The 25,957-nt window shown below is 39.6% G+C and overlaps 2 protein-coding genes across 4 annotated transcripts in view; one reads left to right on the top strand and one right to left on the bottom strand.

Annotated features, from left to right (window-relative positions):
• Cenpp (centromere protein P) overlaps positions 1–25,957 on the top strand; it is a 199,421-nt gene that overhangs the window by 135,112 nt on the left and 38,352 nt on the right. The gene's annotated exons all lie outside the window — the stretch shown is intronic.
• Ecm2 (extracellular matrix protein 2) overlaps positions 1–25,957 on the bottom strand; it is a 33,946-nt gene that overhangs the window by 5,267 nt on the left and 2,722 nt on the right. For both annotated transcript variants that reach the window (XM_027409935.2, XM_027409936.2), the window contains 6 exons: positions 19,125–19,430; positions 14,924–15,112; positions 12,007–12,495; positions 10,050–10,165; positions 8,424–8,559; positions 4,130–4,287 (listed from right to left, as the gene is read on the bottom strand). In XM_027409935.2, coding sequence (XP_027265736.1) covers positions 4,130–4,287; positions 8,424–8,559; positions 10,050–10,165; positions 12,007–12,495; positions 14,924–15,112; positions 19,125–19,401 — 1,365 coding nt within the window. In that variant the 5' untranslated portion in view covers positions 19,402–19,430. The remainder of the gene's footprint in view (positions 1–4,129; positions 4,288–8,423; positions 8,560–10,049; positions 10,166–12,006; positions 12,496–14,923; positions 15,113–19,124; positions 19,431–25,957) is intronic.

The raw sequence follows: 25,957 nt of genomic DNA, 5'->3' as shown, positions 1-25,957 counted from the left end.
TTCGTCCCAGGGATGCAAGGATGGATCAACATACGAAAAATCCATCAATGTAATCCACCATATAAACAGACTGAGGGAAAAAATCACATGATCATCTCAGTAGATGCCAAAAAAGCCTTTGACAAAATCCAACACCCCTTCATGATAAAGGTCCTGGAGAAATCAGGGATAACAGGAACATACCTCAACATAATAAAAGCAATATACAGCAAGCTGACAGCCAACATCAAATTAAATGGAGAGAAACTCAATGCAATTCCTCTAAAATCGGGGACAAGACAAGGCTGTCCACTCTCTCCATACCTCTTCAATATTGTCCTTGAAGTTCTAGCTAGAGCACAACAACAACAAAAGGAGATCAAGGGGATACAAATCGGAAAGGAAGAAGTCAAACTCTCACTATTTGCAGATGATATGATAGTCTACATAAGTGACCCGAAAACTCAACCAGGGAACTCCTACAGCTGATAAACACCTTCAGTAAAGTGGCAGGATACAAGATTAACTCAAAAAAATCTGTATAGCCCTACTATATACGGATGACACATTGGTGGAGAAAGAAATCAGAGAAGCATCACCCTTTACAATTGCCACAAACAACATAAAATACCTTGGAGTAACACTAACCAAAAAAGTGAAAGACCTGTACCATAAGAATTTTGAGTCTCTAAAGAAAGAAATTAAAGAAGATACCAGAAAATGGAAAGATCTCCCATGCTCTTGGATAGGCAGGATCAACATAGTAAAAATGGCAATCTTGCCAAAAGCAATCTACAGATTCAATGCAATCCCCATCAAAATCCCAACACAATTCTTCACTGACCTTGAAAGAACAATTCTCAACTTTATATGGAGAAACAAAAGACCCAGGATAGCCAAAACAACCCTGTACAATAGAGGAACTTCTGGAGGCATCACCATCCCTGACTTCAAGCTCTATTACAGAGCTATAGTTCTGAAAACAGCTTGGTATTAGCACAAAAATAGACAGGTAGACCAATGGAATAGAGTTGAAAACCCTGATATTAACCCACACACCTACGAACACCTGATTTTTGACAATCCAAATTTATAAGATGGAACAAAGAGAACATCTTCAACAAATGGTGCTGGCATAACTGGATACAAACATGTAGAAGACTACAGATAGACCCAAGCCTTTTGCCCTGCACAAAACTTAAGTCAAAAATGGATCAAAGACCTCAACATAAACCCAGCCACACTTAACCTATTAGAAGATAAAGTGGGAAATACCCTTGAATTAATCGGTACAGGAGACCGCTTCCTGAACATAACACCAGTAGCACAGAGACTGAGATCAACAATTAATAAAAGTGACCTCCTGAAAGTGAGAAGCTTCTGTAAGGCAAAGGACACAGTCAGCAAGACAAAACGACAGCCCACAGACTGGGAAAAGATATTCACCAGCCCCACATCTGACAGAGGATTGATCTCCAAAATATACAAAGAACTCAAGAAGCTATTCTCCAAAACACCAGACAATCCAATTTAAAAAATGGGGTACAGAACTAAATAGAGAATTCTCAATAGAGGAATCTAAAATGGCTGAAAGACACATAAGAAAGTGTTCAACATCTTTAGCCATCAGGGAAATGCAAATCAAAACAGCTCTGAGATACCATCCTGTCAGAATGGCCAAAATCAAAAACACCAACGACAGTTTATGCTGGAGAAGGTGTGGAGAAAGAGGAACACTCCTCCACTGCTGGTGGGAGTGCCAACTTGTACAGCCACTTTGGAAATCAGTTTGGCAACTCCTCAAGAAAATGGGAATGAGTCTGCCACAAGATCCAGCAATTCCACTCCTAGGCATATACCCAAAAGAAGCACATTCATACAACAAAGACACCTGTTCAACGATGTTCATAGCAGCACTATTTGTAATAGCCAGAAACTGGAAGCAGCCTAGATGCCCCTCAAACGAAGAATGGATAGAGAAAGTGTGGTACATTTACACAATGGAGAAAAAAAAAAACAATGGAATCTTGAAATTTGCAGGAAAATGGATGGAACTCAAAGAAACCATTCTGAGCGAGGTAACCCAATCACAAAAAGACAAACATGATATGTACTCACTCATATGTGGATTTTAGACATAGAGTAAGGGATTACCATCCTACAATCCACACTGCCAGAGAAACTAGTAAACAAGGAGGACCCTAAAAGAGACAAACATTGTCCCCTGGAGAAGGGGAAAGGGTCACCATCCCCTGAGCAAATTGAGAACATGGGAAGAGGGGGGAGGAAGCTATGAGAATGAGAAGGGAAGAAAAGGAAGGATGCAGAGGTCATGAGGGAGCAGAAATTTTGAGTCAGGTGTAAATTAAAAGAAAGGACATATGATAGGTAGGATTTTAGTTGGGGAGGGTGGTAGAGGAGGAAGGGAGGGAGAAGGGAACTGGGATCGTCATGTAATTCAATCTTGTTTGTAATTCAAATATATAAAAAAAAACTAAAAAAAAAGAATTAACATGTCAAGGATAGGTTGAGGACTATTTATGTCTCAATAGTTTAGATGAGGGCTGGAATGTGCTTTTGACCCCCAGTACCATACAGAGCAGAGCAGGAGGTAGTACACTGCTACAGTGTCAGCATTTGGGAGGCAGAAGCAGGAGGATCGAGAGCTCAAGCCCAGACTAGGATAATAAATTCATGTTTAAAAAAATTAGCTGGGTGTGGTGGCTCACACCTTTAATCCCAGCACTCAGGAGGCAGAGGCAGGCGAATCTCTGTGAGTTTGATGCCAGCCTGGTCTACAAAGCAAGTTCTAGGACAGCCTCCAAAGCTACAGAGAAACATTGTCTCCAAAAACCAAAAAAGAAAAGAAAAGAAAATGCCTCCTTAAGATCAGGCTGGAAGCAAGCCTGTAGGGCATTTTCCTAATTAGTGACCGGTGAGGGAGGGCCCAGCCCATTGTGGGCAATGCCATCCCTAGGCTGGTGGTCCTAGGTTCTGCAAGAAAGCAGGCTGAGCAAGCCATGGGGAGCAAGTCAGTAAGCAGCACTTCTCCATGGCCTCTGCATCAGCCCTGCCTCTAGGTGTCTGCCCTGCTTAAGTTCCTGTCCTGACTTCCTTCAATGTGCTATGGAAGTGTGAGCCCAATAAACCCTTTCCTCCCCAAATTGGTTTGGTCGTGGTGTTTTGCCACAGCAATAGAAACCCTAAGTAGGACAGGGGTTAAGTAGTTAAACTTCTTAGTTCTGGATTGGGATAATTTATTCTGTCTCTTCCCCACCAAGAGCTGTTATCATTGCCATTTTCCTTTTTATCAGATGCATCTAATGTTCAGATGATAGTGAATTCTGTATATAGCATTAGAACTCTATTGAGTTTAATTTATATTACAATAGTCTTCTAAGATATTAGTTTTGGAGCCAACAATATAGCTTAGTAGGTAATAAGTGTTTGCCACACAAGCCTAACAACCTGAATTTGAGCCCAACAATCCATGGTGGAAGAGAGAAAAACAACTCCCAAATTGCTCTGACTTTCACATGCACATTGTGATGTGTGCGCGCGCCTGCACTCATGCATGTTTCTGTCTCTCTCACACACACTAAAACAACAACAATAATAATGATAATTGATAAGTATTTTTTAAAAAAAATCCCTGGTTGGGGGTTCCTCTGCTGGTGCAATAAGCCAAATCAAACCAAAATATTAAGGCCAGATTTAGTAAACAGAGCAAAGCTGAGCGAAGCATCTCCCAGGTGACTCTCGGGAAGGCAAGAGAGAGATCACATGTCAGGTCTGGTGCCCAGGTCTTAAATACGTTGTAGACATGGTTTTGAGCAGCTAGCTCTGATGGAGGAGCTGACCCTTGGAGGGCTTTCTGAGGGGCAGGGTCTGGAATGGGAGGAGTGAGACTGGATCGGAGATTCCCAACAACAACAATAAGAATAACTAAAGGATATATTTGTCTTGTGTATTATTATAGTATGCAGTACATTTAAAACATTAGAAGTTGAATGTAATGGCACACACCTGCAATTCAGCACTCAGGAGGCTGGAGCAGGAGGATCATGATTTCTAGGCCAGCCTGAACTACATAGTGATGTCCTGTCTCAAAAAGCAAACAAAACAGAAATTAGAAGAAAGATACCAGTACCTCGATAGAAGCAGGAAGACCTTGTGGTATGATTCTAAATTTGTTTTTTCCCAGACGTAGATATGATAGACTCTTCAAAGATTTGAAAGCTAAAGGATTGACATTGATTTCACTGAGATTGTTTCCTTCCAATTCTAAGGTGACAAGCTGATTTAAGTCTAGAAAAATAAAATTATCCAAATATTAGAATAACTTTAAAACATGCAGTTTGGGCTGATGATGTAGCTAGCTCAGTGGCAGAGCACTTGCCTGAGACCTGGCCTAGAGCCTCAGCATTGTACAAAGAAGAAACAATAAAAAGAGAAAAGAAACCATTTGAAAAAATTCAATGTATTTGGAGATTTGTAATTTCTTTATCTTTGTTTCCCCCATAAATCTTTTTCCTGAGTATTTTATACATAACTTCTTCACAGCTCTGCCAGGACAAGAGTCACGGTTGGGAGAAATAATTCAGGTGTTGAAGGGTACAAATATGTATAAGGAGCAGAAACTAAGAAGAACAGAAAGTAGACAGAAGATTAAGAATCACCTCTAGAAGGCATGTTCCTTGTGCTGGCTAATTTTATCTTAGTTTTACACAGCTGGAGTCAGCTGAAAGGAGGGAATCTCAATTGAGGAAAAATTCTCCATGTATTCAGACTGAAGTACCAAGGAAGACCTTTATACAAACAAGTTTTTTTTTTCTTCCTACACTGTTTCTACTGGCCTTAGGAGTGGTATCATCGAGGTCAGATAGAGTGTGTACCACTCAACAGTGACATACCCAGGGGCCTCTAGGTCAGAGGTTCAGGGTGTAGACAGGATTCCCCGAAAATGGGATGTTTTCCTGCTCAACCTTTGTCATCAGCATTGCAGTGAATGCCCTGTGCAGCTTAGGCCTGTTCTGTGCATCAGCAAAGACAGTCACCTGAGAAGTAGAAATAAATGCCTGAAGCTTTTAAGAGAATGCAGTATTCTTGGGAATGGTGTGGAAGTGATAGTCTATTATGGATATAGATTTAGTTAGAGTTAAGAGGCGCGTCAGGTTGAAGCAGCCAAGTGGGCATGTGCAGATGAAAGGCCAGTTTGAGCTGCTAAAGTGGAGGCCTCACCCTGAGGTGAGCTATGTGCAGCAGGGTAAAACTGTTGAGAAGGAGTGCCGCTGTGCCCTTGATGTAGGTCTGGCTCTCATTCTATTTATACCCCATTGCAGAAATGAGGATGCTAGGACAAAACCACATAAGAACAGATTACTCTGGTGCTAGTTCTTAGGATCAATTAAGGATTGAGTTACAGGAAGTAGAGATTACAGCCAGGAAACTGTCCATAGTTATGTTTCTTTGTATGTTATTTCCAAAATTTAAGGTACATAGGATGCAGTATTTCCCTAATATATAGGTTGAGATCTTGAAGTATAGACATTCTCCATTGAAAAGTGGAGAGTAGAAGTAATTACATGATATTCTGTGAAGCAAGTTCACAATGCTTTGTGTTCTTATCTGTGCAGTTTCTTTTTTTGGTGGATGGAGGTACGAGACAGGATTTCTCTGTGTGTATGGTTTCTCTGGCTGTCCTGGAACTTGTTCTGTAGACCAGGCTGGCCTTGAACTCACAGAGATCTGCCCACCTCTGCTTCCTGAGTGCTAGGATTAAAGGCATGCACCACCATTGCCCAACTGTGCTGTTCTCTCCTCTGTCTCTATTTCTCTGTCTCTGTCTCTGTCTCTCTAGTGTGTGTGTGTGTGTGTGTGTGTGTGTGTGTGTTGGGGTAAAGAACTTTTTAGTTGGGTTAGATCTGAGGTCACTGTTGAAAAGATTCTGAACAAGAAAATAGATGTAAAAGACCTTTGCTGTGGGTAAGATCATGACATTGTAGGTACGATGGCATATTAGTGTTCCTGGTGGACTAAAGCAGCCAATGTCAGGTGACGTTGGTTTGCTTGTCTTGAGGCATGACAAGAATGTTCTGAAGCACATCCTGCTTTCCACTGCCCCTCCCTCTGCCCTTTACTCTTCCAGAAGGGTAGAACTTCCCTTTCTGTTTAGCACACATTCAGTGTCTCGGATACTCTCCTCCTTGTACACCCACCTCCCTCAGCACTGGACCACCAGCCCACCTTGCCTACAGCCCCTACAGCATTTAGAATTATCTCTTTCTTTCACATGCCTTCTCTCTCCTGGGTTTCCATTTCTCTGCATCTGTGATTGTTGAGTGGCCATTGGTGAGTAGTTGCAGGGAAGGATGACTAAAGAATGATGGTTTTTTTTTAGAGGCAACACACAGAAAAGCTGTGTCACAGCCCTGGGTGAGGTCATGTTCAGACTCACCTGCTAGCTGTTATCCACAGCAACAGAACTCACCAGAGGCAAGGGAGCCCAGCAGCTGCCTCAGCGAAGGAATATCCAGCATCTCAGGGGCTAAAACATAGCAGGACTAAGAACCCAGGCACCCAGTAATATGGGCAGGTGTCTTATGTTGAGAGAGCAGAAGAGATCTTCTTTTCTGGCTACCAGTATAAAACTGCAGCTTTCTCTGTGCTTAGTGCATATAGATAAGAGAGAAGATTCAGTCCATTCAGGTGTACAAGTCAACACTCTGGAAATATAGCATATTTGTTTGAGAGGGACAAAGTGTGCTGAGAAGCTATTCCAGAGAAATAGGAGAAAAACTTCAAAATAGGAAGTATATAATAAGACATGGTGGTTCAAGATTTTAAGTTCAAAGGCAGCCTAGACTACATAGTGAGACCCTGCCTCAGAAAAGAAAAATCAGTAATTTATAGTTTAATAGGGTATTGTTTTAATAGCAGAGCTAGAAATATAACAGAGTTTACATAGCCTATTTATATGCTTGTTCTCAGTTCTCTGTTCCTTTCAGTCTAACAGAGCACTTAGAAATTAAAGTTTCCAGTGTCCTTTCCATATGACAAAGCCCGTCGAAATCTGTGTTTATTAATGTTTTTCATGTGCACATTCAAATCCATCTGGAAACTGAATGTTTCCATAACTATGTAATCCTCACATTTGGCATTTCTCATAATTACTGTTCTTTCTCATCAATGGAAGTGTTTTTTTTTTCCTATGAAGTATTTTGGAAGTTAACAGAAGTAATACTTGGATTGTTTATTCCTTCATATGCACTCTTTTTCAATATTGCTTAATAACTGTGTTTCAACTCAAGTTAGCAGAAAGTGTTGGGCACTATACTTCCAGAGCAATGCTAGCTGGTTATGAAACTGGGAAAGAAAATCAGGCAGTCTTAAGGGAATTCACAAGCTAATCACAAAATGACACTTCTGTGCAGCTGTAGTTCCATAGCTTCAGCTGCCTATCGCAGAGAAAGAACAAGAACCCACTACAGCATGTTTAAGCAAGCTTCACTGAATTAATTGGCCATCAGAAAACCCATCTGTAGTGACAGCTTCCTTCATACATCATGTGGTATGGAATTAGCAGGACTTCACTCACACACTCATGAACAGAGCAGCCAAGGTTGCTACTGTATAACAGCACCCCTGTCCCACACATAGTGCACACATTCCTTCTTTACACAGAATTTCCATACACTTGGATTGAGGCTCCAGCATACAGAAAATTAAGTGGCAATGCTTATGGGTACAGTGAGTCACCCAAATAACATGGTGCCCAGGGAGAGTTAGGGCAACTCCTCAGATATCAAGGGCTTGTAAGAGAGTCACTGTGCTGTGAGTGATGAACACCTGGCATCATTAAGAAAAAGTTTTATTGAAGGGTAAGGCAGGTTGTTTTGTTTATTTTAAAGACAGCAAGACATTGAAAAGGCAATGGGGGCATATTTCTTGGGTAAGTGATTAAAGTTAGTTTATCAACTCAATGGTGAAGTAACCTAAAATCTCCTAGTTATGCATTTAGCAGTACTGTAAATAAATTTCTATAGGATAACACAAGAATGGCTATAAAAATATTTTTAAAGGCACATTTTAAAAATGTTGGTCTAGGAAAATGGCTCAGAGGGTAAAGTTAAAGCATAAGGACCAGAGTTCAGATCCCTAGCACTCTGGTAAAAGCTGGATGTGGCAGGACATGCCTACAACCTCAGCTCTAGAAAGCAGAAACAGACAGATCTGTGGACTTACTGGCCAGCCAGTCTAGCCAATCATCCAAGTTCAGTGAGAGACCTTGTCTCAAAGCGGGGGGAGGGAGAGAGAGAGAGAGAGGGAGGAAGGGAGAGAGAGAGAGAGAGAGAGAGAGAGAGAGAGAGAGAGAGAGAGAGAGAGCTGACATGATTTACCTCTGGTCTGCAAACCATGCTCGAACACACACAGGATTTAAATACCTGATAAACTTTCTTCATCGATAGCCTGGAGATTGTTGTCATTTATTTTAAGTTCTTCTAGTGTAGATGGTAATTCTGAAGGAATGCGTACCAAATTATTTCCATCCATGTTCAGACGCATCAACTTCTTCAAAAACTTAAAAAACAAATCTTAAAATTACCATATTTTTCAGTCACAGATATTTCACACTATTTCCCATACAATGGTCAGTCTTATTTTATGAGGCCAGAGATTTTACCTTCTTAGCAGTAAACAAGTTTCATTAACTGCAAGCAGTAATTTAAACCTGTTGTGCATGCTAATAATTAATGTTAACGTATTTATAAAGTTTAATTTCCTATTTGTACTAACATTTATGCTAGAAAAGTAATCAGAAAATAACGCTATTCAGGTGGGCAGAGAGAGGGAAAGGATCTGGAAGGACTTGGAGGGGAAGAATATGATCAAAATATATTTAAATTGAAAATTGTCTTAAGTTATAAGAATATAAAAAATTTCAAAACCAAGTAATTGTATATGATTACCCAAACAGCTGACTATCTGAGCAGTAGGTTTCCTCATTACTAGTTGCATGCTCATTGAAGGCATATCTTGCACCACCAAAAGTGGAGAGCTGAAGTGAATGGATTTTTCTGAAGCCTTGTGGAACGATTGCTGTCTCCAGGAAACACAGGAATCATTTCCAAGTTTTACCAGGACAGAAAATCCCCAAATCAAGAAGCAGATAATCTATGACCTTTTTCTTTTACTCTATTATAGAATAGATACTGACCCTTATGCAGCTGTTGTTTGGTCAGAAGGATGGAGACTAGGAAGCAGGCACTGGGAGACCCCCCATCTGCCTGCCTAGACTCCAGAGAACTAGGAGAGAATCCAGGAGGCCAGTCATGTGTTTCAAGGGCAGATTGAGGGCCCAGAATATTATCCAAAGGGGGGGAAATTAACAGTGTGCTTTACATATGACTTCAAAGCACATAATCTGTGTAATCCCATTTATGCATACCAACTTTTCTTCTCTTCTATTTTTGTTTCCCTGAAATTCCTTGATCTAGATGAGTATTTTCTCCTTTTTCAAAAGAAAATTTTCAGTCAAATCTGTTTTCTTCAAATGTTTCCCTTGTACTTTTGCTGCCCTATCTCTTTCACTCCTCTCTTTATCTCATGCTAAACTTCATTGAGCTCATATGTTTTTTAAACTCTCCCTGCCAAAATATTCTCTACCACATTCTGTCTACTGTGCAAACGTAAGAAAGCTTCACTTTACTGGCCTGACCATTTTAATAGAGGCTCTAAATATGCTCTCCTTCATTACTGGACAATTCTTCACACACTGAGAGACCAGACTTTCAATGAATTTTCACCTACTGGGGAGAAACTATTCTTTAAATTCAAAACATTAGTTATGTCTAATCTTATTGTTGCTATTCTTCTCATAACATTAACATATGTAAAGCAGCAAACTATAAGCAAAAGAAAACGTGACTATAATTTAAGGACATCAGAGAAGTAACAATGTAGAAGAAAATTAACAATAAAAACCTTTCTGCTTATTTTTCCCTTCCCCACCTCCAACCAAAGCCAGTAGGAGTCATCTTGTTATGTTACATACTAATGGAAGTGTGTACCTTGAAGGCTTTTGGACCTATGCCTGAAGAAGTGATATTATTTCTGCTCAGATCAATCCTTTCCAAATTTGGTAATCCATTAAATGCTTCATCCGGAATGGAAATGATTGAATTCCCTAGGATGTACAATCGTTGTATTAGAAATGTGTGCATATATAGACGTGTGTGTGTGTGTGTGTGTGTGTGTGTGTGTGTGTGTGTGTGTGTGTGTGTGTGTTTGTGTGTGTGTGTCTGCATGAATATTGGGAGAGCTTTGTATGGGAAGAAAAGCAATATTCAGGACAAGGACAGGAAATATATAAACAGATGCATACTTGGAAAAATAACAAGATTGGGATGAGGTAACTTAACAGTCAAAAGTGTGTCTTGGTCAGGACCTCATGTTTCAGGTGAAGCTATTTAAAATAACTACAATAATCTGTTGGACAGGGCTAGTAGCATCATGCATTCATAACAAAGACATGTTTCTCTGAGGGTAGACAAAAACTGTTTCCTTCATATTTTTCATTGCCATTTCCCTGGACATAGAAACATGATGCTGTTTATCTCCAAGAAATCAAAGGAGAAGCACTCAGTGTCTGAGCACATTTCCTTCTCTGTAAAAGAAGCTTAGGATGATCCTGTCTCATATACCCAACCATATCCGATCGTATACCTTTGTCTTCAAGGTAAAGGATCCTACATCCATCTGTTTTTTGGGGTTTTTGTCTTAACATTTGGCTAGGTACAGTCATAAATGGTTTTAAATACCTTCTTGCAAAACAATGACTGTATAGCCCTATATGGGAGATATATATATATATATATATATATATATATATATATATATAGATAGATAGATAGATAGATAGATATTTCACTAATTGAGTTTCTATACGGCAGAGGATACCTGCCACATAGGCCACAGGAAAATGTTTTGCCAGGCATTTGAATTCTTTAAGTGATTTTACATGAAAACCTATTGTCCAGGAGACCACAGAAATTTGTTTGACATTGGCAGTGTCCTATTGCAGACTTCTATTCCTGCACATGTATCTTAGACACATCCAGATCTACTCGCCTCTACATTCTAAGGGCATTATAAGCCAAACACTCATATAAATGAGATCTTAATACTCCACCACTCAGAACTTTCCCTGGTAGCCTGATAGAGACATGGGCAAAAGGTCTGGTCACTACATTCTCATTGGAATGGCTAAAGGAAAGAAAACAGCTGGTGCTGCCATCACTGAGATTGTGGAATAGACTGTGGCAATGGGACAGCTACCTTAGAACATGTTAGGTAGTTTTTTAAAAGTCTGTGGCCATCTCTCTTAGCCCATTGTGCTGTCTTTAGGAGTAGTAAGAAATGAAGGTATAGGTCCCTACAAACATCTGTATATGGATGTCTTAGCAACTACAGACAAAATTGCCTTAAGCTGGAGAAAAAAAATCACACATTCTCTAGCTGATTTATACAATAGGACACTGCTCAGCATTAAAGGAAAATGAGCTAGTGGTTATTAAAGCATTAGAAGTCTAACCACAAGGCTACTTACTGTGTGATTCTAGTGAAACTCAAAAAACAATCAATAAACACAGAAAACAGGTCAGTTTCTATGGTGGCCACAGTGGAAGAGCTGGAGATATGAGGAATCCGGTGAGTGATGGAAATGTTCTGAATCTCAACTATGGTAATATTAATATTTATAAAAACTATAGAACTATACATTATAAAGCTTTATGATACAGACAAAGTGTACCCCACCAAAGTCATTTTTTAAATGTTCCTGAGGAAATCACCATTTGGTTAGTTTGCTCTAAATCTAACTGAGCCATTCTTCACTGTGTGTGCATCTCTTCTGCACAGTTGATCTGTATGAAGACAATACAATTAGTTCCTATTAAATTAAAGCAATATTCATAGGGCAGTAAGATTCGCCATTTATATCTGAACCCAAAATAAATCATCTCTTACCAGCCAGCTCCAGGCTTGTTACTTCTGGAGCTGTTATTGGTGGGATCTGGGTGAAGGATGCGTGAATGCAACTGATGGTCCTATAGGACAGGACACAGCTTCCGGGCAGGCGTGGCCTGCCTCTTGGGGCACCAGGCATTAACCTGGAGGGCATTCGGAACACATCTCCTCTTACATCCTCCTCCTCTTCCTCTTCCCTCTCTCCTTCCCTCTCAGTCTCTTCCTCGTCGTCTTCTCCCTCCCCTTGTCCATGGTAGAGTGGTTCATGTGCTGATTGCCCTTCCACCTCAGGCCTCGGCTTGCCCTCTGCTCTTTCCTCATCACTGTGAAGCTCAGTAGGCCCAGAGGTTTCTTTCTTGTGATCCATATGTTCTTTAATTTCTTCCTCATCCTCCTCAGATTGAAGAGCTGCTTTTATGACTACTTGGTCCATTTCCATCTGAGGAGGTGGCACTTGCTTGTGAAGTATGTTAATGGATTCTCTTTGTTCTGAAGAATCACCAGAAAATTTAGTTTTACCATTTAAGTGTTCTACCACTGAGTAGAGAATAGGAGACTACTGATCACAGAAGGATAAAGTAACCAGGGGTAACTTGATGATGTTAATAAATGGAAAACTTCATAATGAAAATGAGGTTAATAAATATCATTCCCTCTACTTGACTGCTATGTAAAGATTAAATGCAGTTCAAGTTTTTCCATGAAGTTAACTAACTTTATTTCTCTTTTGTAGGACTTGCTGTAGATACATGATTTTTGTATCTGTGAACCTTAGTACTGCTTTTTGCATTAAATAATGTGATACTTATTTTAACTAGAATATGATACTAATCAGCAAACTAAAAAAGGAATAATAGTCAAGTGGTGTTGGCATACACCTTTAATCCCAGGACTTGGGAGGCAGAAGCACGCAGATCTCTTGAGTTTGAGGTCAGCCTGATCTACAGAGGGAGTTCCAGGACATCGAGGCCTACACAGATAAACCCTCACTTGGAAAACAAAAAACAACAACAAAAAAGAGGGAATAATATTGCCACGTTATACAAAATAGAAAGCTGTTTTATTGTGAGGCTTTGATACTATTAGTTAGTATGCCATTATAATAGAAACTGTTCTTTAGCTCTTTGGCAGACAATGGAGAAGATACATTCTAGATTTAGTCTCACTTTGAGTGTAAAGTTCTAAAGAGAAATGAGTTCATAATGCATAAATTTTCTTCCATCAAAATGTATAAATATATTCATCACTCTTTTTTTTAAATTGATATATAAGCTATCACCAGAAGGAACACAAAAATCAAAAATATAATTATTTGAACACCCTCTGTAGACCACTTTGGCCTCGAATGCAGAGATGCACCTGCCTCTGCCTCCAAAGTACTGTGATTAAAGGCAGATGCCACAACCACCTGGCTTCAAGAATTTTTTTCCTTTACATCCATAGTAAAACATGCAGAAGAAGAGGGGGAAATTAGTAAATGGAAGCAAAAGATATCATATTTAAACTTTTAAAATCCTTTCTGTTTCCAGATTTACTTATCTAAAATAACTACATTTCAAAAAGATTCCAAATCCTTTGAAAAATATCTAATAATTTCAGAATCTTGCCTATAATCACCTTGTATTTTATTTCAAGGACACGGTTTTAATGAGCACACCTTCTAACATTTTTAGAAAGTATAATGCTTTGGATCAGGCTTGATGGTGCATGTCTTTAATTCCAGCACTTGGATGGCAGAAACAGAGGCAGGGGAATTTCTGTGAGGCCAGCTGGTCTTGCATAATACGTTTCAGGCCAACCCCAGCTACATAGTGAGAACCTGTCTCAAAAGAAAGTACAGCGCCTTAGCGAAATAACTAACAGTGTGAAGCAAAAAGCGGTTTCTAAAGATTCTGAAGTTCCTCCTAGCAGGAGGCTTTTAGATACCTGTCCTCTGGTCACCTGTGGGGGATGGGGAGAACAGTCTGCCTTGATATTGACAAGAGAAAATGTCCCTATCTGTACCTGTCAAATGATTTAACAACTGTTTATTTTCATAAGTCACTAGCTAAGCTTTCTTCCAGGGGACCTAAGCCACTTTCAGGGGGCATCTCCATTTGTTCAGGAACAAGTTTCATTTGAGAACAGGTCTGCAGGCATCCACTGAAATCCATGCTATCATCTCCTAAATGGAAGTGTCACCCAAGAAAACCAAGTCCCAGACCACACCTGTGTGTTTTGCTGGGATTCCTAAGACCACTGTTGGACTCCTTGCTGCCTGTGGGCTGATGGATGGGAAGAGCCAGGAGGATTGAGGCTTTCATTGCTCTGATTATAAATCATTGTTCTCATGATAGTGATTAGTATACTCCTGACACAATTGATGAATCAATCATTAATAGAATGATGCATATACAAACAGACCCTCCCTGAACTAGTGAAACCCTGAACTAGTTACTGAGTTGGGGTTTATTGTAGGAATTCTGTCACTGTGTCTCTAAAGCCTTATAAGATTCACACATGAAGCCAGGCATTGGTGGCGCACGCCTTTAATCCCAGCACTTGGGAGGCAGAGGCAGGTGGATCTCTATGAGTTCGAGGCCAGCCTGGTTTCCAGAGCGAGTGCCAGGATAGGCTCCAAAGCTACACAGAGAAACCCTGTCTCGAGGAAAAAAAAAAAAAAAAGATTCACACATGAAATAAAACCAAGTTTGATTTGAGTTTGAGTCAGTCTGAGAGTTAGAACTATAGATCCATAATCTCTTTCTGTACCCTAAATACATTTTCCTAGATATTTCTGTTTATTGGCACTGATCTGCATTTTAAGTACCTTTAGGACTATGTTTATAATAATTTGCACCCTAATGTAATGATAAAATAAGAACAAATAGAAATTAAAGACTAAATTATCTGTGGTACTTTGTTTTATATTGTATACCAGCATCAGAGCAGATGGGGCAGCATTCTCCTTCTGGTTTAATGGTATAGGGGCACGCCTTGGGGTGGCACACAGTCTCATCACAAAGTACTCTTCCATTTGAGCAGAGGCAGGTGCTGCAAGGCTCAGGAGACCAGACAGCTTTGTTGTACATGATCATGCCCTTTACAAAGCAGTGACCTTTCTTTCCTAGAAAAAAAGAGAACACGGTTGGTTGGTTGGTTGGTTGGTTGGTTGGTTGGTTGGTTGGTTGGTTGGTTGGTTGGTTGGTTGAAACAGGGTCTCTCTATTACATAGTCCTTGCTGCTCTGGAATTCACTATGTAGACCACAAGGGAACCACCTGCCTCTGCCTGCTGAGTGCTAGGATTAAAAGAGTATACCACCATGCCTAGCAGGAACACATACTTAACTGCCTTCAGTGATTATCAGAATCCATGAATGGACAGAAACATGATGCAAAGTCAGAATTATATAACCACCTGAGAATAGAGATCTTTATGCACCCATGCACAGATTAAATGCCCTACAGACTTGCTGTCTGAAATGCTTTTCATTGGCTATCTGTTATGCTGCTGAGTGATCTCCTCCTAGTAACTTGACTTAGAATTTCCTGTCTATCTTGTATCTGTCAAGATAAGCTAAGTTTTGTCACAGGACAACCAACCTTCAAAATCCAAGTATTTGGACTGGAGAGATGGCTCAGAGGTTAAGAGCACTGGCTGTTCTTCCAATGGTTCTGAGTCCAATTCCCAGCAACCACATGGTGGCTCACAACCATCTGTAGTAAGATCTGACACTCCCTTCTGGACTGCGGGCATACATGCAGACAGAATACTACATAGTAAATAAATAAATCTTTTTAAAAAAGCAAGCATTTGTCATTTACATAAAAGGGTACAGTCTTGACATTGCTGGGACTCAGCTTATTGGTGTTGTGTTTTCTGTTTTAATGTAAGCCAGTGCCTTGCACTTGTTCTAATCCCAACTAGGGAGTCTGAGGCAGGAGGATTTTTGATCTAGGAGTGTAAGACAAGCTGGGTAACATAGTGAAACTCCCCATCTCAAAAAAGTAAATTAATCAGCCTGGTCTACAGAGCAAGTTCCAGGACAGACTCAAAAGCTGCACAGAGATCTCCCTGTCTCAAAAAAAGAAAGAAAGTAAATTGAACCTACATATAATAACTTAATGGTAATTTTTCTTTCTGAATCTGAATTACCTCAATATAATAACTTTGGTTCTTTAAAATTTTTATTTTTTATGTGGGTGGATGTTTTGTCTGCATGTATGTATGTGTACCACATGAGTGTAATGCCCTCAAAAGTCAGAAGAAGGAATCCCCTGAGACTCTTTGGTTTTTTGAGACAGGGTTTCCCTGTGGCTTTGAAGGCTGTCCTGGAACTAGCTCTTGTAGACCAGGCTGATCTCAAACTCACAGAGATCCGCCTGCCTCTGCCTCCCGAGTGCTGGGATTAAAGGCATGCGCCACCAACGCCCGGCCCCTGAGACTTTAATTGCAGACTGTTGTTCACCTCTTGGGTGCTGGTGGCTGATTATGGTTCTTCCATAAGAGCAGCAAAAGATCTTAACCACTGAGCCATCTCTTCAGCCCTGGTATAGTATTGTTTAGATCCATCTATTTTCTCTTATGTTAATTTTAATTTTTATATGTGTGTTTATATAATGCATATATATGAGTGTGAGTATTGGTATAGGTTGTAAAGTGGGAAGATAATGGAACACAAGTCAAATGAAAGCGTAAGAGAGGACCCTGGGAGTAGGGTGGGAAGAGAAAAAGTGAGGAGGAGGAGGAGGATCAACCAAAATATGTTTGAAAGCACTACAGAGAAATCTAATACTTTATATTTAAAATAAAACCTTTTTATATTTTATTTTTAACTGTGTGTGTGTAGGATTGTGCATATGAGTACAGTGCCTGTGGAAATCAGAATAAAATACAGGATCCCGGAGAAGTAGAATTATGGGTGGACGTGAGGCACCCAATATAGATGCTGGGAACTAAATCCCCTGACTGAGCCATCTCTCCAGTCCCTAAATATTTTTGAATAATTAAATGATACCTTTCATAAAAAATAATGTTTTCCAACCAGTAAATAAAAGTGCTCTCCATGGAAGGAGGAAATTGACATCTTAGGGTTATCCTCTGGCTTTTACATATGTGCTGTGACATGTGACACCCACATACATGCACATATCTAGCACATATAAATAATAAATAAAAATATAAAGTAAATTTTAAAACAATGTTAAGTAAGTTTGGGGGCTTTTACTATCCTTCCATAACTTAACTAGCTTTTCATTTAACTGAGATGATGTCTTTATTGTTCTTAACACTGATGGATACACTTGTTATTTATATTTATAGCAAATATAGCCTAATTTTCCTTTTTTCATATAATTGTTTCTGTTAACTTGATGAAAGAATAAGGCTAGTGGCTCTTAAACAGGGTATGAAATACCGACTGCAGATTATATGATGGTTTGGGTTTGTTTGTTTGTTTGTTTGTTTGTCTTTTCCAAGTTTTATTTAATGGTAACATATTTACATAAGACAGATATATATATATACATATATATATGTATATATATTTTTTTCTAACTTAGAAAATTGTTAATTATTAAATGCTATTTTCAAAAAATAACTACTTGAAATCCTTGGCAGAGTTTCCAGTCTTTTCATCCTTTAAAAAGTCAATATGCTGACAGGCGGTGGTGTTGATACACACCTTTAATCCCAGCACTCAGGAGGCAGAGGCAGGCGGATCTCTGTGAGATCAAGACCAGCCTGGTCTACAAGAGCTAGTTCCAGGACAGCCTCAAAAGCTACAGAGAAACCCTGTCTGGTGGGGGTCGGGGGAAGAGTCAGTATCCTAGCACTCAGGAGACAGAGGGAGGTGGACTTCTGTGAGTTCAAGGTCTACCTAGTCTACAGAGTAAGTTCTAGGACAGCCAGAGCTGTTACACAGAGAAACTCTGTCTTGAAAAACCAAATTACAAAAAGAAAAGGTCAATGATGGGGATCTCTTCCATACAAATGTTTCTCTTATTGCTTGATGAATAAAGCTCTGTAGCCAATGAGGCAGGACGATAGGTGGGACCAGGAGACAAGGAGGCTTCTAGGAAACAAAGGCAGAGTCAATCACCATGTAGGACATGAGAAGGAGTAACAGGTCCAGACTCTTTCTCCAGTAAGATAAGACCATGAGGAAATACTTAGATTGATAGAAATGGATTAATAATTAGACAGAGCTAGCCAATAAGAAGCCCAAGCCAATGGCCAACAGTATTATAGTTAATATAAGTCTTGTGTGTTCATTTGGGGCTGATGTGGCTCTGGGGCCAGACTGATGGGAAGAATGCCCGTAACAAAATGTCACCCAACATGGGGCCAATTGAAGGTGAGGATGTAATGATATCACTAGCCCCAAGATAAATGATAAATGGGTGTTTATTGGGGAACAATTACACAGAAAAATACAAAGAACCGCCAGAGCGCTCCCCTGTTCTTCCTACCAGATCCACTGACCCAACAGAAAGAGCGCGCCAACAAAAGCTATGCCTCAAGCTCTTCTCTTTCTGCTTCCATCCACCTGAAGCCACACCCAAAGGGATGTGGGCTGTTGTTTCTGGTCCACAGACCAGATGCCCACAGGTCAATATTCTGTGTGAAATAAATTCAGTGACTTTTGTTCCATATTTATTTAACAAAACTTTGTTTTGAAAATATTTAAATATCCCTGTGTCAAAGCCATTTATTTGATTGGCTTCTACTCTAGATGATGTCATAATAAGTAAAGGGCATTTTACTAATTGATACATATATTGTTTGTATTGTGAATAGATCATTTGCACCATTTGATAATTATAATTTTATAGTGCAAAATAAGGTTCTCGCCTGTCTGTGTCTGTGGGAGGGTGTCAGATCCCATGGAACCAGAGCCACAGACAGTTGTGAGCTGCCATGTGAGTGCTGGGACTTTAATTTGGTGACTCTGGAAGAGCAGCCAGTGCTCCCAGCCACTGAGCCATGTCTCCAGCCTCCTTGAATACTTTTTAGTTATTTTAAAATCTGTGTTTATATATCAAAAGGTAGCAAAAAAAAAAAAAAAAAAAAAACTTATTTTCCCCCTTTGGAGAGTTCCTCCAATACAGATGTGTTGTCCCTCAGACATTCTCTTACCTGGTAACACACTATAACTCGATTCTGCTCCAGGAGAACTTAGAAGGAATTCTAAGTTTTCCTCCACACTGTAAACAGGGTTCACAGCGGGTAGCCTAGCTTCGGATGCAGCAGTTGTTGGCTGAATTTCAGGCTGCCTGTTTGCTGTGTGATGGAATGAGGAACTTTTCCTGAGTCTTCTCTGATGTTCCTTCCTTCTTTGCTTCCTAGTAGTTTGTTCACAATCGGTTTGGAAAATGATAAGCAGAATGAGGCAAAACAAAACTGCATGTTTCATATTTGATTTTTTTTGTCACCAACGAACTTCTAAAAGGAAACAAAAGTTCAAGTTAGTAGAGACTACAGTTTTTCTCTAGAAAGTTGACTTAGCTGTCTGATTATGCAGCAGCAGGGAGGCTTTGAGGAGTAGCACCAACGTGATGTGTGGTCTGGATCACCCTGCAGTGGCACTACCACGTCAGATTTTGTTACCTCTGTATCTCTAGACCAGGTCTGAGCCAAGTGTTTCTATCTGTAAAAGGCCAAATAGTAAATGTCTAACCCTTTATGGATTATTTGTTCTCTATTCTAACTATTCAGTTCTGTTATTGTAATCTAGAATCCGCCATAGCTGTTAGGTGACTGTGGCTTTGTTCCAGTTAGATGGAAATGGCCTGCAGCAGCTGTTTTGGTAAAAGTTCACCATCTGAACCAGGCATAGAAGCACACCTGTAATCCAGTCCAGGCAGGAGGGCTGAAAGCTGGAGTCAGCCTTGGAGACCAGCTTGTGTCTCTGCATCAAATTGTAGCTTATGGCAGAATTTTTAAAAGCATGTACAACTCCCTGGATCCAATCTCTAGTTCTTTTTAAAAAGGCAAAAGACAGGGTGGTGGAATGGCTTAGCGGAAAACTGTGCTTGCCACATAGCTTAGCAATCTGAGTTCCATCCTTGGGACCAACATGGTAGGTGAGAAATGACTTCCAAGAGTTGCCCTCTCATCACCACGTGTGCTCTGTGGCGTGTATAGGCATGCATGTTCACATGTCCAGACAGTAAGTAGAATTTTAATTAAAAATAAAAATTATATAGAAGAAAATATTTTGTGATATATAAAATCATATGAAGTTAAAATTTTATTGTTTCAATATAAAGTTTCATTGGAGCACAGCATGATTGTTTGTTTGTGTTGTTTGTATCTTTGTGCTACGAGCCAAGATCAAGCCTGGAAGATGTAAAATTTAGACTAAAGAGCCTAAGTTTGTACTCAAAGCTTAGAGCAATGCCTCTGAATTGGGGATGATTTGTCCCCCCGGGGACATACAGCAATATCTGACTTGTATAGACATTTTCAGTCATGTAGTTGGGAGAAGCTCTACAGGTGTCCAGTATGAAAAGGCAGAGGGTACTACTGATCATCCTACAGGGTACAGTCTTCCACAACAAAGAATTAGCTGAGCAAAATATTGGTAGTGCTGAAGTGGAGCAGCCTTGATTGAGAGAAATGGTTACTATAGGTTTTAATCATTACACTGAAGTGTTACTATAGACAAAACAAACTGCATTTTATTTGGGCGGAGTCAGTGGTTATCAAAAGGAAGACTGGGAAATGAGTTGTTTCTATATGATAACCTCCTTCTTAAAGTTTTCTCATAATTCCAGGCTTGCTTTTCATTTTATCTCTTTCCAATTCTAGTACATAAGCATGTTAGGGACGAATAACCCAGCTGCATTATCCTTTGTTTGATTATCTGGCACACAACAGTAATGTTGATATCACTGTCCATATCAAGTATGTAGCCTATGTATTCCAAAGTGTTTGATTTATGTTTCCCCTCCAGTTTGATGTTTCTTTTCCCATTTCTGAGAATTGAACTCAGTATCTTTCACATTCTAGATAACCACTCTACCACTCAGCTGACAGCTCCAACCTTTTCTTCACTTTGAGACAGTGTGTCTTTAAGTTACCAATATGGCCTCAAACTTGAAGTCCTCCTGCCTCAGCCACCTAGGTAAAAACATGCAACACAGCATTTCTGTGGCGCTCAGGTGACAACACGCATTTCTGTGGCGCTCAGGTGACAACACGCATTTCTGTGGCGCTCAGGTGACAACACGCATTTCTGTGGCGCTCAGGTGACAACACGCATTTCTGTGGCGCTCAGGTGACACTGTTGTTCCCAAGCATCTGCATGGGTCAAGTGCTGCTTCACTGCATACAGTGCACTTTGACTGAGTGTCTTTGACATCATCTACATTTCTTTTTTTTTTTTTTTTTTCCTAGACAGGGTTTTTTCTGTGTAGCTTTGGAGCCTATCCTGACACTCGCTCTGGATACCAGGCTGGCCTTGAACTCGCAGAGATCCACCTGCCTCTGCCTCCCAAGTGCTGGGATTAAAGGCATGTACCACCAACGCCTGGCCTACATTTCTTCTAATAGAGAATTCATTATCCCCTTCCTCACTATCTGTGTCCATTTGATACTGTTAGAAAGTTCTCCCTTTGGCCAAGCTTGTCCACATAATAGCCCATAAGAGATTAAAAATAAAAATAATGTCTGCAGTTTTCTTCTGGACTCCTATTTTAACTAGTGCTTTAAAAATAAATTTACATTTGTAAAAATGATACCTATTTTAAAAAAACAAATGATACAAAAGTGTATACAGCTGAAAAGACAAGTTGTCCTAATCATCATTTATTACAAGCATAGTCAAATATTTGTATCAAGGGCCGAAGAGTAACTATTTGGGGCTTTGTCTATGTCAGAGATTTTCAGCCTTCTTCTTATGACCCCAGAGTAATCTTCACCATCATTTGACTAGGTAGGCCTAGCGATGCTCTGATAGTGCTGTGTTCAGCAAACAAAATTTGGTATTTGAGCCATGGTTTACCAGCCCCAAATTCAGCATATCCTTCATGACCTCTTCTTTTAAAACAAAAAAATACATTATGTGTACAGTGTTGTTTTACATGTATCCCTACTGGCCAGAAGAGGGCACTAGATCTCATTACAGATGGTTGTGAGCCACCATGTGGTTGCTGGGAATTAAACTCAGGACCTCTGGAAAACCAGCTAGTGTTCTTAACCACTGAGCCATCTCTCCAGCCCCCTTTCATGACCTCTTCTAAAAACATATGCTCATATATATTTAGACATAAATATACTAAATATATATATTTAAATATAAATGGGAAGTCTATCTATTACACTCCAACCTTTTATCCAGTCAGCAAGAAATACTAAGCATGTGGGTTCACCTGTCAGTATGTTCAAAAGCAGTCTATCCAGCCTGTTTTCATCTTGTGAATTACTTAACACATTTGGTATCTGATAGTTTAGCATTTCTCTTTTTTGTTTTCTTTAAAACTGGCTCCATTACAGTCTAGACTATTCTTCACCTTTCTGTGTAGCTGAATTTATCCTTGAATTCCTCATCCTCCTGCCTCTCCTTCCCATATGTTGGTGTTACTGAATACTCAGAAACATTCTTAGTCACACATCTTCTGGAAGCATTTTCATATTCTTAATTTTATTTTTAAGTTTACAAATAATGTATTAGCGGGGTCTCTTTTTTTTTTTTAACTTACCATTTTGGCCTTTATGTTGCTTGGCACTGATAAGTTGCTTTGGTCAAGTTTATTAATCAGTGTTAAAGCTGTGTTATGTGCATGTACAGCTTCAGAGTTGTCTTATTTTCCTGGTGCTTTCATCACTAGTTCGAGGCTTCTTTCAGTATGTCAACTAGTGCTCCAGGCAGAGCTACTTTGTCTAATACTGATGTAGCTACTTTGGTAGCTACATTCATTTTGGTAATGTATACTTGGCATTTTTGTACCATTTTGCTTTTAGCCTTTCCATAGTATATTTTTCATATGCTCTTTGAATTTTAATGCAGTCTGACAATCTTTATATTTGGTAGGAACATGAAACCCATTTATACTTAATGTTATACTTTTCCCTCTTTCTGAGCAATGCTAGAGCCAGGATGGCTTTAGTTCCAGTTACCCTTTTTCTGGAATAAAAGCTGTTTGCATCAAATACTTAAATTCTCTCTATATATTTTAAAAAGCACATCAATAGATTATCATGAAAAGATTATTTTTTCAGGCTGGCAAGATGGCTCAGTGAATAAAGGTGCTTGCCATCAACCCTGATAACATGAGTTTGATCCCAAAAACTCACACAGTGGAAGGTGAGCACTGATTTCCCCAAGTTGTCCTCTGACCTTCACAGACAGATACACCATTGCACACATGTACAAACACAATAAACAACAAATAACTGTAAATAAGATTCTTGTCATTGCTCTGAATCAAAAACCATTTAGATCAGACTTTTTGAACTTCTTATCAGGCCCAGATTATTCTTTTGTGGCCTGTGTGCTATAGGATATTTAACAGAATTCTTGACCTCTTTCACTAGCACGATCTCCAGTTATGACAACCAAGACCACCATCAGACATTACCAAATGACCTGCTCCGCATCAGAGAGTCACTTCCTTAGATTCCCCTAAACTCTTAGGGGATAATCTCATCCTTTTCCTGTGTCTCCAGATCTTTATTCAGATTTTCTTTGTCATTCAAAAAGTGCATATGCTAATTCATCCTGTGTAGTTCTGTTGAAAACCAACTCTTTTTTTTCAACTGAAAATATTTTCATACTACCTTAATTTTGAAAGTACATGTTTGCTGGATAGATTTTTAGGTTAATAGTGGTTAACATTTCTAAGATACCATTTGTATCTTTTTGTTTGTACTGATTCTGCTTTTTGTTTTGTTTTGAAACAAGGTCTTATGTAACCCAGACTGGCCTCAAACTTGCTATAATCATGGATGACCTTGAATTTCTAATCCTTTTGCCTACACATCTCCTGAGATCCCAACAGTAGCCACCATGACTTCCTATGTTGGTTCAATTGAGAAGTCATGACTCAATCAAACTACTTCCTTAAAAATAGTATTTTTTTCTGACCATTTTTTGGATGTTCTCTTTGACCTTCAGATGTTTAATCTGATACACATAGAAGGTATGGGTCTCTTAATTCTATTACATTTGGGATTCATGATACATTTTGAATGCTTGCTTTCTTTCTTTCAAGACTGGTTTTCTCTGTGTAGCCCTGGCTGTCCTGCAACTCATAGAGATCAGCCTGCCTCTGCTTCCCGAGTGCTGGGATTAAAGGCATTGCCCAGCTCTGTGCTGGATTTGTTTTGTTTTGTTTTGTTTTTGTTGCTGTTGTTTTAAACTGCCATCTCTTTATGCGTTAGCACTTCATTCTTTTAGGAACTACAGTCTCATTATGTCTTTTCCATGTCACTCTTTATTGTATTTTTGTTCTTTAGTTGCCACATGATTCATCCTCACAAGTCTAACTGACATAGATTATTAACACTTTCTTCAGCTGTGGCTTATGCATTATTAAATTCATCTGTTGGCCTCCTTGTTTCTTTTATTGTATTTCTTAATTTTCAGTAAACTCATTATTTGTAATTAATTATATACCACAATTTTAATTTCATATTCTATTCTGAAGCTCAGGCTTTCCGAGCCCTCTTCTTGTCTGTGCCTATCATCTGCTCTTTAGAACTTTAGCCATGTTCTTCCATCTCTCCATGTGTCTGATGCCTTTTGAATTCATGCCAGACATTATATAAACACTCATGAAATGTTAGGCTCTAGGGTGATGTATTTTCTGTCCAAAGAAGGTTTTCGCATTTTCAGTGTGGTGTTACAGACACTGTCAATAATGCATCGAGTGATTTGAAGCTGGGTGTCACTGTATCAATATCATCACATTGTGGGTCTTGTTTTGCTAATGTCACAATCACCAATCCCATCCCCCCTGCTGCTGGCTCTAGTCTTTGTTTTGTGTTTCTCCCTAGCCTTGTGAAGCTATTTTAAAGGTCTGTTGAGCTCTCAACCCCTCTTCTGGAATCCACAGATGTCTCCAGAAGCAAAGCAGTTTCAGACCTGAAACAGTCTGGGTTTCAGTCTTATTCCAAACACTGGTTCTGTTTTTCTCATCTTCCTATTTGTTCTCAGCAGATGAGTAGATCTGTTTTCCTTGCCAGAGGAAGCGCCTTCAGATTCCTTTTGTTCTTTTTTAGATGTGGTAAATATTAGAATCTTAAATGTCTGAAAATATCTTGTTTGGTTGAAACTAGAATTATACCTTCAAAATCATTTTCCCTGAGTTTTCAGATACCAGCTGATTATTTTCCTTCTCTCACACCTTGTTTCCTTTTGTTTTGCTTGGATACAGGGTCTTGCTATATAGTGAGGCTGGCCTAGAGCTAACAATGTAGACTTGGCTGACCTTAAACTTGTGGTGATCCTCCTGCCACTGCCTCCAAGTCTTAGAACCACAGGTGTTAGCTACCACATCCAACTTGGTCCAATCTTGCAGTATTGTGGAGAAGTGAGTTCAATTGTCATCCCTTTGTAAGAAGCTTTTCTTTCTTTCTTTCTTTCTTTCTTTCTTTTTTTTTTTTTGGAGGAGTGTGGAGTTAGTGTTAGATTTTTATTTAAATTAGATATAAAGAAAAGGAAGACTCAAGATGAGACATATTAGACTTATGAACCAGTTTACTATAGGCCTGGCAGAGTAGAGAGACTAAGAAAGAAGGGAAACAGGGTTAATGGCTGAACGCCATGGCCGAACGCCATAGAAAGAGTAGGTGAGAGAAGAGAAGAGCAGAGGAGAGCGTAGAGAGAAGAGTAGACTAGAGAGCAGAGAGAGAAGAGGAGAGAGAGAGTAAATGGGCAGGGGTCTGTCTTTTAAAGGGGTCCTCTGAACCTGTGTGCAGACTTAGTTCCCATGGAACCCTGGACTGACCAGGGTACTGCCTGTTCT

This window comes from Cricetulus griseus, chromosome 3 (genome assembly GCF_003668045.3).
Source record: "Cricetulus griseus strain 17A/GY chromosome 3, alternate assembly CriGri-PICRH-1.0, whole genome shotgun sequence".
NCBI classification, from domain to species: domain Eukaryota; kingdom Metazoa; phylum Chordata; class Mammalia; order Rodentia; family Cricetidae; genus Cricetulus; species Cricetulus griseus.
Note: the sequence above shows the minus strand (reverse complement) of the source record. Positions and strands in the feature narration are given on the sequence as shown.